This window comes from Tupaia chinensis, unplaced genomic scaffold (genome assembly GCF_000334495.1).
Source record: "Tupaia chinensis unplaced genomic scaffold, TupChi_1.0 Scaffold000652_1, whole genome shotgun sequence".
Lineage (NCBI taxonomy): Eukaryota > Metazoa > Chordata > Mammalia > Scandentia > Tupaiidae > Tupaia > Tupaia belangeri.
Genome location: NW_006160173.1, coordinates 2,477,200 through 2,492,856, shown reverse-complemented (window position 1 = coordinate 2,492,856; position 15,657 = coordinate 2,477,200). Strand labels below are relative to the sequence as shown.

The 15,657-nt window shown below is 35.1% G+C and overlaps 1 protein-coding gene across 2 annotated transcripts in view; it reads right to left on the bottom strand.

Moving 5' to 3' along the window:
- CADM2 (cell adhesion molecule 2) overlaps positions 1–15,657 on the bottom strand; it is a 1,200,723-nt gene that overhangs the window by 120,533 nt on the left and 1,064,533 nt on the right. For both annotated transcript variants that reach the window (XM_006159770.3, XM_006159771.3), the window contains exon 6: positions 14,890–14,980. In XM_006159770.3, coding sequence (XP_006159832.1) covers positions 14,890–14,980 — 91 coding nt within the window. The remainder of the gene's footprint in view (positions 1–14,889; positions 14,981–15,657) is intronic.

Sequence of the window (15,657 nt, the reverse complement as noted above, 5' to 3'; positions counted from 1 at the left end):
GCCTGCTAAATTCAAATATTCAAATACAACTTTTCCTTCTTCTATAGCCTTTAGCTGAACAGCAAAGAAAGCAAAAGTACAAATAAAGAGGATTTTTTTTTTTAATTTGCCATGTAATAAATGTGTGCTCCCTGGAGATTATATATATATTCATATGAAAATATATATACTTTTCATATTTTCATATATATATACATATATACATATATATATATATAGAGAGAGAGACAGAGAGAGAGAGAGAGGAGAGAGAGATTGAGGATTGCCACACCACAATCCCTTCTCCACCATTCTCCTCTAGGGATTTTGGGCACATGTAAATACACATCTGACATATTTTTTAAGCTGCCAGGACTCAAACAGCACAGTCAACAATGTGGGATCCACTGCCTAAAACACAATGGCACTAGACGACCCAATGTTATTTTTTTTTAAATATTGATTTTTTTCAACATTGTCTGTATTCATAATAGAGCACATAAGGGTGCATGTAAGAGAGAAAGAGCGATGAGCACTTTCCCCAGGGTCTGTTCACGCTGTGCTCTCCTTCCTTCAGTCTTTCCCACTATCAGATCTTGGGCCCTTCTGCATGAGCCCAGAATATTTTCAGGCTGACTGGACTAGGGATTTGAATGGCAATTGCTATGTGGGTTCCAGTTTTTCTTGAGTAGCAACACACCACATAGCTGGAATAATACTGTCTGAAGTCATTGTGCAAAGATGTACATGAAGAACAATTTCAAAGGAAATTTTAAAGCTGACATAAATTTCATTTCTTTTCTCTTTTTAAATTATTTTTGTCTCTTCAATCTGTAAAAAATATGTCTCATGTATTGCAAATGTTAGTAAGACTATATAATGAAATCTATACATTTATGGCTTTCATAATTCTTTAGTATAATATTTAAAATAGATTTTTTTTAGGTTTTGGGTTTTTGTCATAGGGCATGTGCTCTCACCAGAGACAAAGAGAGGGAGGAAGGGAAAGTGAGAAATCATCCCCAGGGGGTATGGCTACATAACAATCCCTTCTCTTTCACTCTCCTTCTGGAATTTGGGGCACACCTACATACACACACACACACACACACACACACACACACGTGCCCAGAATGATTTTCAGGCCACTGAGTCCAGGTCTCAAATAGCAGATGGCCATGTAAGAGTCAGTGCCTTAATAACCACACAACCTACTGGCTCCTAAAAAAATTATTTTTTGCAAAAAATGGCATCTTAATATAGCTAGGACCATCATTTGCTAGGTTAGATCTATTCTAACATCTCAAATATTTAAGACTGGAACAGTAGTGCAAATATAAAAAGAAAAAGGAAAAAAAACTTTAAGAAATCTCACAGATGAAGAAATTCTTAATCTACTTCTCTTACAATTTTTCTATTTTGTTCTTATTCTAACCTATGCCCTGCAGTTATTTGTACTGATTAATCAAGTCTATCTTCATGTATTTGTGTGTGTGAGAAGAAGATTAAGATGATTCCTTAGCTTTCCTCATTGTCCTCCTCTCCCCTATGCTTTACTGGCTCCTGGACATGTTCTTCAGCCTCTTGCCTTATCTTCGTGATTACTAAGTGTTAGTCTTTGCTTAGCACAGATAAGGCATTTTCTGTATCTGAAAAATTATATTAATTGAAAGCAATACATTTTTTTCTTTGTTTCTATATGAAATTTAAGAATCCTATATAACTATTGAAAGACTCAACAATGAAAATCCCTACTCAAATGTCACCATCAGTACTTGTATCTGATAGGGTCAAAGACATTTTAATCCAGTAATAAATGAAGTCAATTTGAAGTGGAAAATTCAAGCCTACTTGTTCTCTTAAATTGTGAGTTGAAAGTATAATTCTAAGTTTATATATTTAAGAAAATTCTTAGAATCAATTATAGTAGTAGGAGAGTGTCAAGTAGGAGGAGTCTCATTACATTCAAGGTTAGATTTACATGGAACAATGATAGTAGCATTAACCTCACCATTAGATTTAAAACCTCCATAGCAAATGTTATAATTAATCTCTTCATATACTACTTGATTTTTTTTTTTTTTGAAGAGGTTTTTGCTATAGGGCATGTGTGCTTGCTAAAAAGACAGAAAGAGACAGAGAGACAGAAAGCGAGAAATCATCCTCCAGGAGGGGATGGCCATGCCACAATCCCTTCTTCTCCATTCTCCTCTCAGGATCTTGGGCACACATGCACACGTGCCTGGTGTGAGTTTAAGCTGGGTTCAGGACTCGACCCGTGGTTGACAATGGGAGTCCAGAGACATAGCCATTACACCACCTGCTGGTCCCTGATTTTGATTTGCTTAAGGCACTTCTTATCTCCAAGTTTACAAATTTGTAGTCTAAGCAGAAAATACCTATATGCAAGAGGTAAGTGCTCTTTAGAAGACTTGAAAATAATGGCATTTTTTTTTAGCGTTCTTGTGAAATCTATCACTTTTTACTGATAACGTAGCGTACCTTGATGATTATTTTCAGTTTTGAGAACAAAGCTCTTATACTAAAAAATATATAATTCCAAACAATTCATAGTACAACAAGTAAAAGGTTATCCCTAGAAAACGTAAGATTGCTTGAACCTGAAGGAATGACAGATCTTTGTGCTGAAAGAAAAATATTCAAGATTATGACAAATGTTTAAAATAATCTCTCAAGGACTTTGGGCTGTAGCAAAACAATTACTCATGCTTTATACATTTAATGTTTATTTTCTTTGGTAAACACAGATTACAATTCCTAGTTAAAATATTGAGAAATCTTGAGTAAGCATTTATTCTCTCATCCAAGCAGTAAATCTGTTTAAGTATATACATTAAGCATAAAATCTCTATGATATATTAAATGATGACCTTTGCTAGGAAATTATTTTTACATCTTCTTTGAAATTTATTAGCTCCTAAATTTTTCCTTTGACTAAGGCAGGGTTTGGAACAATATTTTATGATTTTTTTTCATTTATAAAATGAAGTTTTAACAATTCTTCCAGTTATTGTTTCAGAAAGCAAATAACCTGCAAAATAACACTGATTTGCAAGTGTCAGCAAAACTGCTTTGGAAACACAATAGTGCTACAGAAGATATCACAAATCTAACAGCACCTAGTACAGCTAAAACCTTTATTTTTGTGTATATATATTTTTTTTGAGAGAGAGAATTTTTTTTGCTATAGGGCATGTGCACTCACCAGAGAGACAGAAAGAGACAGAGAGACAAAGAGCGAGAACCTCCAGGGGGATGGCCACAACACAATCGCTTCTCCTTTTTTCTCTCTGGATTTTGGACACGCACACTCCCATACCTGGCGTGAGTTTTAAGTTGCCAGGTCTGGGAATTGAACCACAGTCAACTACTTAGGAGTCTAGCTACGTAATCATTACATCATCTGCTGGTCCCAAATCTTTTTATGCATCTGTAAAGTCTTTTGGATGTCAGCACAGGACAGCAAGTGAGAAGCGGATTGGTCTGCCGACATTCTGCTCTGCATCTGGAGTGGTCAGAGGGGCATTTTTATGATTTTTAAAAGCAAAATCTAGTGAGTTGAATGTGTCAGAATCTCCCATTTTCCAACTTGTGTACATTATAAGAACCATTTGACACACTTTAAAATGAATCTCCATGCATCCTAATCAATCAGAAGCCTTTCAGTTCAAGGGTGTGTTGCAAGGATGGGGTCCTATTTTCTGTATAAGACTTACTTTATGGGACCAGCAGTTAGCATAATGGCTATGTCGCTGGATTCCCATGTAGTTGACCGCGGTTCGCGTCCCAGACCCGCTGGCTTAAAACTCACGCCAGGTGCGTGTGCGTGCGTGCCCAAGATCCCCAGAGGAGAATGGAGGAGAAGGGATTGTGGCGTGGCCATCCCCCCTGGGGGGGGGATTTCTCCCTTTCTGTCTGTCTGGCGAGTGCACGCGCCCTATAGCAAAAACCTCTCAAAAAAAAAAAAAAAAAAAGACTTACTTTACAACCGTTGCTTCCACTAATTAAACTTGTGAGATCTAATACTATGTGAGATATTATGTTACTGGTAGAGAAACAGTTCTGTTCCCTGATTTGTTCCTTTTCTAATGTTAAAACCAAGGGTCTTGGGAAAGTAATAGTAAAGTGCACTTCACTTACCTGGTAGCTGGAGATTAAATGCTCCAAGTAAGTAAAGGCTGAAGATAATTGAAATTCAAAACATAACATTTTAAAGGTATATTTTAATCATCTGAATGAAATCCTTCTTACAGGATCAATTTTTTCTACATTATCAAACAAAATATTCTTATTGGCATTTGACTTTGTTTCTCTGAGCTAATATCTTTTTAACTTGAACCTGCATTTACTTATAATGTGATTTTAGGGGAATCAAAGCAATTAAACCTTTACATATATTTTACCTAAATGGCCCCAAGACCAAGTTTTGTCATAGTTGATCGTCTACATAATTAATGCTACAATTTACAACATTTTTAGGTGTAATCTACAATAAGAAAACAAACAAACAAACAAAAAAAAGAAAACAAAAAAAAACCCTGAGAACGTAACATATGGTTTATGAAATACATAACCAATGCAGCTGGATCTATCTTTTCCTTTTAAAAAGGATTCATTTAAATCAATTTCATAATTCACTAATACGCTATAACTTGCAATTTAGAAAACACTGCACTTGTGACCTACAGTGTGTTGATGTATCCTGTTCCTCTTCTGACCACACTACGAAACTCTTCCTTCTGTGTGGTCACATCACTATCTTCCTATCTTCATGTTTTTTTGGCTTTTGTCCTAGGGCACATGCACTCACCAGAGAGAGAAAGTAAAAGGGAAAGTGAGAAATCAAGCCCCAGGATGTTGACCATGCCAGAAGCCCTTCTCTTTAATATTCCTTCTGGGTTTTTGGACAGGCAGGCTCACATGTCTGGTATGATTTTTTGAGGGTTTTTTTTTTTTTTTTCACTATTGGGCGCGTGCGCTCGCCAGACAGACAGAGAGAGACATAGAGACAGAAAGCGAGAAATCACCCCCAAGGGGGGATGGTCACGCCGCAATCCCTTCTCCTCCATTCTCCTCCCGGGATCTTGGGCATGCACGCACACGTGCCCAGCGTGAGTTTTTTAAGCCACCGGGTCCGGGACGCGAACCGCGGTCGACTACGTGGGAGTCCAGCGACATAGCCATTACACTAACTGCTGGTTCCCATGTCTGGTATGATTTTGAAGCCACTGGGTCCAGGGCTCGAACCACTCTGTCATAAGGGGATCCAATGCCTTAACTACTGTGTTACTTGCTGGCCCCATGATCTTTGTCCTAGGACTTGCAGTTTTAAGTGGTGGTACTTAAGTATCTCCTCACATTTTAGTGAGGTCTGCTGTCCACAAGTCTCCACAGGTGCTGCTCCACTCTCCTGCATCTCCTTATGTCTTTCTCCTTTCTTTGAAGGGTCCCAACTATTTCTGTACTCAGAGTTTACAAGGGTTGAACTTAAGGACCTCTTCAATTACTTAGAATTTCTGCCTATGAAGCTGTTTGTGGATGTACACATTTTCTACAATTTGGAGCATTGTTTGATTTTATTTTTTTCTCCAAAACTTTGAAGTTTAGAGGGCTTATGCCTAGATTGAAATTATATGTGACATATACATTATGCATTAAAAAAAATCACATATAATATAAAAGTATCATTGAATTGGTTTCTTTGATTAAATGTCTCTCCAAGGAATACAGATTTCCAGTTTCATTACTAATTGGAAAAATACCAGATCTCTAGAGTGATTCTGAATTTTATTTTACATGTTATTTTCTCTGTATATTTGTACAAAGGTGATAGTCAAAATATTTAGCAGTTGATATAAGACGCATAGAGTAATCTACTTAGTAAGTTTTAATAATCCACTTAGTAAGTCGTATTGGTGAATGCCAGAGGGATAGTACCTCAACTTGATGGTACACATGATTGAAAAACATTGCAAAGAGAAAAAGGAAATCTTATTGTATGGCACTCACTGTGTAACAAACTAATATTTTCTTTAATAAATAATTAACCGTAGGGAACCAGCAGTTAGCTCAATGGCTATGTCGCTGGACTCCCACGTAGTCGACCGTGGTTCGCGTCCCGGACCCGGTGGCTTAAAACTCACGCCGGGCGCGTGTGCATGCATGTCCAAGATCCCGAGAGGAGAATGGAGGAGAAGGGATTGCGGTGTGACCATCCCCCCTGGGGGTGATTTCTCGCTTTCTGTCTCTATGTCTCTCTCTCTGTCTGTCTGGCGAGTGCACATGCCCTATAGCAAAAACCTCTCAAAAAAAAAAAATTAACTGTAGTATTTTAGATTTTTCATGCTGAATTTTGTTTTTGCAGTCTTCCTACAATTACCATGTTAATGACTTTGTTATGAAAACAAAAATTTAGTGTTTTAAAATCTTTGAAGAATAACATGCTTAGATATAATCTCATATGTAATATACTAGATATTTAAGCCTATGAGCCAAAAACCACATAGCTTGAAAATTTAGTCAACGTATATGACAGCATCATTCTCCAATTGTATTTTAAATATATTAAGACATGTTTTATGAGTGTAGGGTTTCCTACTGTACCTTTACATAATCCCTCAAAATAATTGGCTTTTTGTTGCAAGAAAACTGCTTACCTGAAAATGTTCAAGAAGTACACTTTCTCTATGGATCTATAATCGTGGTTCTGCAAGCTCTTAAGGGACTTTCACAAGACATTGGAACATTTAATTGAAAATGATTGAGTGCCCAGCACACCACAGATGCCCAGCCTAAATAACAGCAGTGGAGATTACCAAGAGTCAGCTTCTTGTTTCAAAAACAAAACCAAATATATTCAGTCTCATTTCCAAGATAACCACTTGTGTGTTTCTAAAGAGTCAACATGTGATTAAATTTTGAAGCCATGAGATAGAAGCCAGAGACCATATGGGCTTTGGAAAGGAAACTCATATGAGAAGGATAGTACATAGACCAACATTTTTAATTATAAAAATTTTGTACTAATTTATCAATATTCTACCTTGGAAAATACTTCATAAAAAATCTGCCTATATTGACTTTAGCTTTTAATTAATTGAGACATTTTTTCATCTCTCTAATTATCAGAATACAAAGTAAAAAAGAAAGCAAAAATCTTAATGTTCTGTAAAATGATCAATTCAAGGACTGCTTGTATGAGAATATCTATTTGATAAAGAGCGCCTCATTGCATTTGTCATTGACATATTGAACAAAGTATTTTTAAGCAATAGTTTTATTTTTTACTTGTTTTAATTGCCCAAGGGCATGTGGGCGAGAGAGAGAGAGAGAGAGAGAGTGCCCCATGATGGGACCTGGTCATATAGTAATCTCTTCTCCATTCCTCCATCTTGTCAGGACTTGGGGCATGCATTCACATGTGCCTGGTGTGTTTTACAAGGCATCAGGGCCAGATTTCAAACTTGTAAACCATGTAGGATCTGGTTCCCCTAATCACTACACCGTGGGGCCAGACCTAAGCATGGTATTTAATAAGACGTACTCTTAATGGGTGTTTTTTTTTTTTTAACTTTCTGTTTATTTTATTTATTCTCTAAGAATTTCCATTGTATTACATTGTGTTGGTATTGTTTTGCCTTGGCATTTCATTGTAGTTGTAACCTGCAGTCTTTGTCTTCTAAAAGTTATATAACATTGAGGATGTACATAATATGCTTTATAAGAATTTACTTCAAAATTAAACAATTATTCCTTTAATCATAAAATCTAGGGATAAACTACTGAAGTATATTTAAATTTATTTAGACATTATCCAGTAATATTTTGATATATTGAGAAATTTTTTATCTTACATGACTGGTATTTTTTACAATTATTTTATTGATATATAGGGTTTCCTGACATTTTATAAAAAGTCTCTAATTCTTGCCAGTTTCACTGGGTTATTAAGAAAAGTCAATGCAAAAAGAGAACTGAAAACACTGGATAAACAAGAAGATACAATCATTAGTGTTGTTAATATTAAAAGAAAAGTTTGTCAGTTATCCCCATCCTATGATTTATCTGTTATGTGACTGACAGTCATTTTCATCTCCAAAATGTAAATGATTATAGCACTCTTAGCAATCCTTTACAACAGAGTAGCTGTTGGAGTTAAATAAGATAAACATAAGAGAATGTGGGAAACCATGCCAAAATCAGATCTTACATATTAACAGCCATTGGATTCTTAACCATTCATGAGCCATACCCTCTGAGTTCTTTAAGGTCTTCCAGATTGCTCACATTTTCCCCTTACAAAACTCCACGTCTGGTTAGTTTCCAGTACCCCCAGTAGGACTACCTTCTAAAGACATTTTGAAAGTAGACTTAATCTGTTATCCTTTCTAGTTCTTTCAATTTTTTTCTAAAATGTGTTCTTCCTTAACCGTAGGTACATTAATGATGAGACTGTTCCTCTGGCTTGGGAGTTTTCATTCTCTCTTTTCTAAGGATTTTACATTTTCGAGGGACAGGGGTCCATGCCTCTGCCTTGCTTCTCTTTTATTTATCAATACTTAATCTCAAGTAAAGACATAGCCAAATTGCTCTATCGATTTTGCCATGACTTCAGTATGGGTTCCTTTTCTACTTAAACACTCTTTTGAAAGTCACAGATCACTGTCCTGGAATGTGTTTACTCTGCTGAGAATCTTGAATTTCAGAGGCTGGGAAAAATGTGAGGAAATAAGTCGGTTTCTAGTGTTCCATAATAGTCCAATATTAGAATGTATAAAAAGTATATAATTAAGATGTCAGAGTTTAAAACTTAGTGAGATACACTCTACGTAATTTCTTGACCAAATAATAATTCATCATTATCTTCATGGCTATTATATATTATAAAATTACTTGAAGGCAAATTTATATATATATATATATATATGGTCATTCATCTTAAAAATAATTTGTTTGCTAGAATTTATGCTCTTATTTAAAGATTAAAACTGGTTGGTATACAAGAGTGAGCTGTATTGCAAACTACGGAATTTGAGTCATCAATTGTAATAAATGTCTCTGGTAGGGGTATTTTCTAGAGAGGGAGGCTGTGAGTATGTAGGGACAGGGTATATATGAGAACTATCTATCTTGTTCACTCAGCTTTGCTATGAACCTGAAACTGCTCAAAAAATTAAGTTAGCTAACAGATATTGATTTGGGGTTAAATGATGGACTTAAGACCACTCAGGCCACAGATATCCACAAATTTATCAGTGAAAGTCAGGTCCACATTTTTTTTCATTGCTCCTCAAAACTGATGCTCCAGATCACGAGAGCTTATGTCCCCCAGGTAAAGATAGATAACCACTGCTCATAACGATCACAGTAGGGCCTTTTATGCAGCAGAATGGAGACAATTAGTCTGTGCTGGCATCTGTTAAGCATTAGGCCAAGTCATGTGAAATTATTAATATTACAGGTCAATATTTTCACTTCAGAATTCTTATTTTGCCCTGCTTTTTGTTCAGTATTTCATTCTGGATGGTAACTGGCCTTCAACCCCTAGTTTGTTTTGTTCTCTCTTCTGACTAACTGGGTAGTATGACAATTAGCGAAGAAACTGTGATTTATGTAAAGGTATATGTTTGACTGAAAAAAATCTGACCTGATATAAAATTGTTTGGCCTTCTTTTTGGCTCTTTTTAAGATAATTTCTAGTATGTTCATAGTAATGTATATTAATATGTACATATCAGATTTCTTCTTCAATTCAAGATCATTTCCACCATGAATGTACTTGTTCATCTAAAATGCCCAGTAGTCATTCTATAGTATGTTTTCTATTTTCCTAAAGATTAAAATCTTTATTTTTGTACCAATAGGGATGTGATATGCTGTGATGTGTAATTATGCCTATTAGATTTATGCCAAGAACAAAAGAAAAATTGTGGTCACTAGAGGTAAAATAGTAAGTACAACATAAACACAGTCCTCAATGCTCAGGAAACTGTTATCAATGCCTATAATTATTTTCTTTTACAGAATGAAGGACAAAAACATATTTATTTAACTAAAAATGTCCTCTTGCTTTTTCAAAGTAAATTTACAAAGCATTAAACATTTGATTAAAATGAATGATGCCTCATTAGTTACAGCATGTGAGAGAGCAACCCCGCACCATTTCAGGTCACGACTTTAATGTAATATAAAGGTTTTCTTTTTTTTTTTTTTTTTTTTTTCCCTCGCACTCCACTTTTACAAATGGAGAATTCTGCCGCCTGAAAGCTGTCTGGGAATTCAGCCAAAGAAAGAAGAGGGCTGCAAAAACTCTGGGGACTTGAAAGAAAAGTGGCTGGCATTAGCTCGGTCCTCACTTTAAACTAAAATTAAAACAATAGACAGACATGTACAGTAATCTCTCTTTTAAGGAAAGAATAGAATGCCTCTATAGTAGTGTCAAGTGGAACAATTTGGTCCTGGCCCAAGTTATGCAGCTGTTCCACAGAAAATGGCAAAAGGCTTCAGTCCAAAGCAGGCAAATAAGGCATGATTGTTCATAAACAGTCACTGGGGCCCTCACATTTAGAACAAGGAAAACAACATTAGCATACAGGAGGGCAGGTTAGGAACCTGCGTCTCAGTAGCCTTGAGCCAAGTCATCATTTTGTGATTTACACAAAAGACAGTGGTATCATTTTGTCTACTACCCGTATGCACAACAAGCAGGAATACCTCATTCTTCAATAAATCACATACTGGTCAAACATTTTGAAGAAACAATGAAGGCTTAGATGTGGACTACAGGTATTAAGTAATCTATATAATGTAAATAAATCATATGTCCCTTATCCACCTCTGATTCTCACTTGCTTATTACAGGTGGAATAGGTAAATTGCCAAGATAATAGAAATTAAGTGAGAAGCCAGTCAAAAGCTAAGCCACTGTGTTGCTTCTCAGTAGTGGCAAAAAACAAAATGGGAAATCAGGTCCAATCGCAGCAAAGGAAGAGAACTTTGACAGTCATCACAGAGTGAAGTGGGCAGTTCCTCTAAGCTCCTCCTTGGGTATACGTGATAGCAGAAATCTCATTTTTACTTCTGCACTTTTGATCCTTCTTAAAATATGAACAGTGTCCCTATTACTTTTTAGAGTTATGTCTAATTGAAAATCTATTGACCTTTTAAAAAAAATCTCTCTTCTACTTTTCATGGTTCATTTTCCTAAATGGGTGGTCTTCCCATTATCTTCATTTCCTCACCACCTACTAACTCTCTGATTAATCCATTTCAATTTGCCTTCTGTTCTCTTTGGTCTAGTTTTCTTTATGATCAGTAAAATTTCTTTCTGGGACAATAGATTGATTTCTTTGTAGTCTTCTCTTGGCTTTTATCCTGTCTGCCTCATCTAGCACTGTTGGAGATATAATATAAACTGCAGAGAGGCTACAAGTTAGGCAGTCTCTAAAGAGATTAATGTCTCCAACTATTGGAAATTGTAGTTACTTTAAAGATATAGAGGGACTGATTTCAAGAAAATTGGGCAAAAGAAAAGAGAAGCCATGGTCTAAAGGAAGGAAAGAATCAAAGACTTTGAGTATAATTTTCATGTCAATTCTGACAGTCTATGGAAGTTAGCACACATTTACTTGTGCATGATAGCCTATAGAATAAAACGCTGAGATCTATGAGAATAAAGACAGAATAATGATCATTTTAGTTCTCAAAGAGCTGAATTAATTACAGTTTTATTATGTAACTATAAAGTCATACCAGAAATAGTAAGTTCGGTAGATATTTAGCAAGTTTTCAAAAAGAGCATAAATATAAAAGAAAGTATGCTTTTATGCCTTCCAGTCGTTCAGTTTCTGCCATAGCATGCAGGCATTCAGTAAAAAAGCAAGAGCTGTGAATACTAGAGACAGTGGGAAGAGCAGAGGATGGGTGAGGAGTGGGAGGGAGGGAATCAGAGGAGGAAACAAGCAAACAATTTAATGGTCACAGAAATGGAAGATTATCTTTTGATGATAATTTGTATAATGATATCTTTGAATGGATTAATATACAGTCTATTTATGCTGGAAAAATTATGTTGTATTTTGTAAAGATAAACAATGATTGAATTCAAAAACATAATTTAAAAAAAGGAAGAAAGAAAAAAGAAAACCACATTAAAAAAATGTAAGAAAATATAGGACCAGCAGATAGCAAAATGACTATGTTGCTAGACTCCCATGTAGTTGACCGTGGTTTGAGTCCCGGACCCAGTGGCTTAAACTCACACCAGGTGAATGTGCATGTGTGCCCACAATCCCAAGAGGAGAGTGGAGGAGAAGGGATTGTGGCATGGCCGTTCCCCCTAGGGGGTGATTTCTCACTTTCTGTCTCTCTGTCTCTCTGTCTTTCTGGCAAGTACTTGCACCCTAGAGCAAAAACCTCTCCAAAAAAAAGAGAAAAGAAGAAGAAGAAAAGAAAAGAAAGTCTGATAAATGAACATGGCGACAGTAAAGATTTATTAGCCATCTTTACCCTAACTCATCCCAAGTTTCAATTTCAGGGCGCAAAATTATTGTCAGCATCATTCTCATTTTTCAAAAGTCATGCTGGCTACTTTAAGTAGCAATTTAGAATTAGCAACTGAAGTAGCAGTATATTATCAAGAGAGTATTAGTGCTGGGCAAGACTGAACTGGGTTCAAATTCTGAATTCCCCATTTTGAATCAAGATTAAAAAGAAAAACTTGGTTGATACTTTTGAGCCATAATTTTTCCTTTCTTTTATTTTTCTGTAAAATAGGGAACCTTTTTCTATTTGAAAAGTGATATTACTCAGAATTTTTCTGAAAGGTAATATTTATTTTCTAAACTTTCTTTGTATTATTAATTAAATAAATGAGAGCTCATTACACTTTTCATTAATGTGGAATGCAGAGAATTTTACACACCCAGCTTACTTGTAGGGGACTAAAACACACAGATTTACAATAAGGCATGGGGATTCCATTACAGCTGAGGTGAGTGATGTCAGCTACTTAAATATGTAATCATATAAACTTTATAATCTAATTATCTTAATAAATAAAATGATGTCATTATTATTGGAAGTACAAATGGAATCAAACAGGAGATCATTGACAGACAATTGGAAGTCCTCTGAACAGACATGTATGGAATTCCAAGCATTCGTTACATCATGTTTTCCACCCTCATCTTATTTAAGTACATAAGTTGTACACATATGTACTTTTAAATATATCTGAAGCAAAGGAGAGGAAAAACAAAAATGTTTAACCATGTTCTTATCCTGACTATTTGTCTTCATATAATCTGACTTCCTAAGGTTATAAGGAAGAAGAGAAGCAAAAGTATAAAAAAGAGTTAAGAGGAAAAACATAGGTGAAAAATAATAAAGGAGAAACACAGAAGTTGATATGGAAAGGAAAACTGAGAAAGAAATTGTGCTGTTAGATACACAGAATCATAAGAATTAGGATGTAAGTAAGTCTAAAGCATATGAGAGTCCATTACAGTTTTCCCGTCAAGTACTGAACTTGTAACCAAAAGCTCTGGATGAAGCTCTAAGGCTGAAATGCACTTGTCACAGAGAAATAGCATATGTGGTGTAAAAATATTTTCTATTAAGCAATTTAAGTTTCTCAGAACATAGGAAACATAAAAGTGAATTGAATGGGATATCTGCAGTAAGGCTTCCATGAAAAAAAAAGTGTTCATTTTGATATCTAAAATGATTTTAAATTTTTTTAAAAGGTAGAAGGAAAATAATGACTTAATTTATAAAACGTTCTTAACATCAAAATATTTGTATCTCTATAAAATAATTTCTAGAAAAGAAAACAACATCGAAGCTGTTGTGAAAATGTAAGATCACTCAGGAAATTAAAAAATATATAAGGGCATACTAATTGAGGGAGTTAAAATATAATTTTCTACCATATGAGTCTTTTACAAAAAAATCCTGATGGGGCAGTGTGAAACCAACCCTTAAAATTTTTTTTAATTTTTAGAAGTAAATTTTTAGTAATTTAATTTGAATTTCAAGGATACTATTTCACAATTATATACAGTGGACAACTAAATTCATTTTATTAAAATGTAAACAGAATTCAAATCTATTGAAAACCATAAAAAAATTAAGTAAATTACATAAAGCTAGGCCTCAATTGTTAATACAGTAGATTAGCATGATCATCCTGCTTTCCAGCAGTATTTAAATCCGTATTTGAATTTTATGTGATAAGTAGGTATTCTATGAGGTAACTTTATAAATATGAATGCCAAGAAGTAAACTTTTAGAGTTGAAGTGACACTAGTGCTGATATATTCTAATAATAAAGTCACTTTATAATAGAAGACACTGAACTTGGGACTCTTTCATTTACATTACTTCTGAGCATAGCACATTTACAAATTCTGTCTCATTGGGTACTATATGAGAAAGGTAGATTTGAGCTCTCCTATTAGGAAAATTAATTTCAAGATAATTTTAACATGTGACCATATTTGGGGGATGTTTCTATATTTTCAGGGTTTTTTTTTTTCTTTTTTTTTTTGGAGAGCAAGAATTAAGTTCAACAATGTGTAAGTGTTACATCTGATGATGTACACATTGACTGATTAATCCTATACCCTTCTGGTTGAAATATCTTACTAGAAAAACAAAAAAATCACAGTTGGAAACCTTCCCAGAAACTACACTAGATGACAAAGTAGAAACCAATCTTCCACAGACACTTAATGAAGACATGGTTCAGGGGGTTTTCTGTTCTAGAGAGATCACTTTGCCCACCAAGAAAAGACAAAAAGAGTGGAGTTTTGCAGTTAAAACCTGCAATCAAAGCTGGCTAGAAAAAAAAAAGTAGTGAGAAAGTATATTGCTCATTAAAAGACTTACAGTGGTTTTCCTTTGGATTCACAAGTCAAAATTAAAGGCTGTCCTTCTTGTGGAAAAGGAGTGGATGGTATAATCTTAACTGATGGTGTATCTAGGAGAAAAAAAAGGAATATTAAGAAAGGTCATTAAACACATATAAAACTATATACTTAATAGATATCATGTTGTATGTTAGACATTATTATATATTTCTTTTTTTTTTTTTTTTCTTTTTGAGAGGTTTTTGCTATAGGGCACGTGTGCTCACCAGACAGACAGAGACAGAAAGATAGAAAGCGAGAAATCATCCCCCAGGGGGGATGGCCATGCCGCAATCCCTTCTCCTCCATTCTCCTCTTGGGATCATGGGCATGCACGCACACATGCCCGGCGTGAGTATTAAGCCACCGGGTTCCAGACACAAACCGCAGTCGACTATGTGGGCGTCCAGTGACATAGTCATTACACCAACTGCTGGTGCCTATTATATATTTCTTAAAATTGCATATATTTGTAAGGGATTTCTTAGATTTGGTGAAACACGGTGTGTAATTCTAAATAGCAACCATCCTGTCCAGGCAAAATTGACAAAAATGTCTGAATATCTTATGAGCACCACTGTTGTATTATTTCTAAAATCTGAATTTAAAAGTGAAATTGCAAAAACTGTTTCAGATGAATATCAAGCATTTCATACAATTGTTTCTTCCACTATTTATAGATGGCTATGAATACTACTATTATAGACTGAATGCATTTATATGCATTTGAATAAGGATACTTTCATTG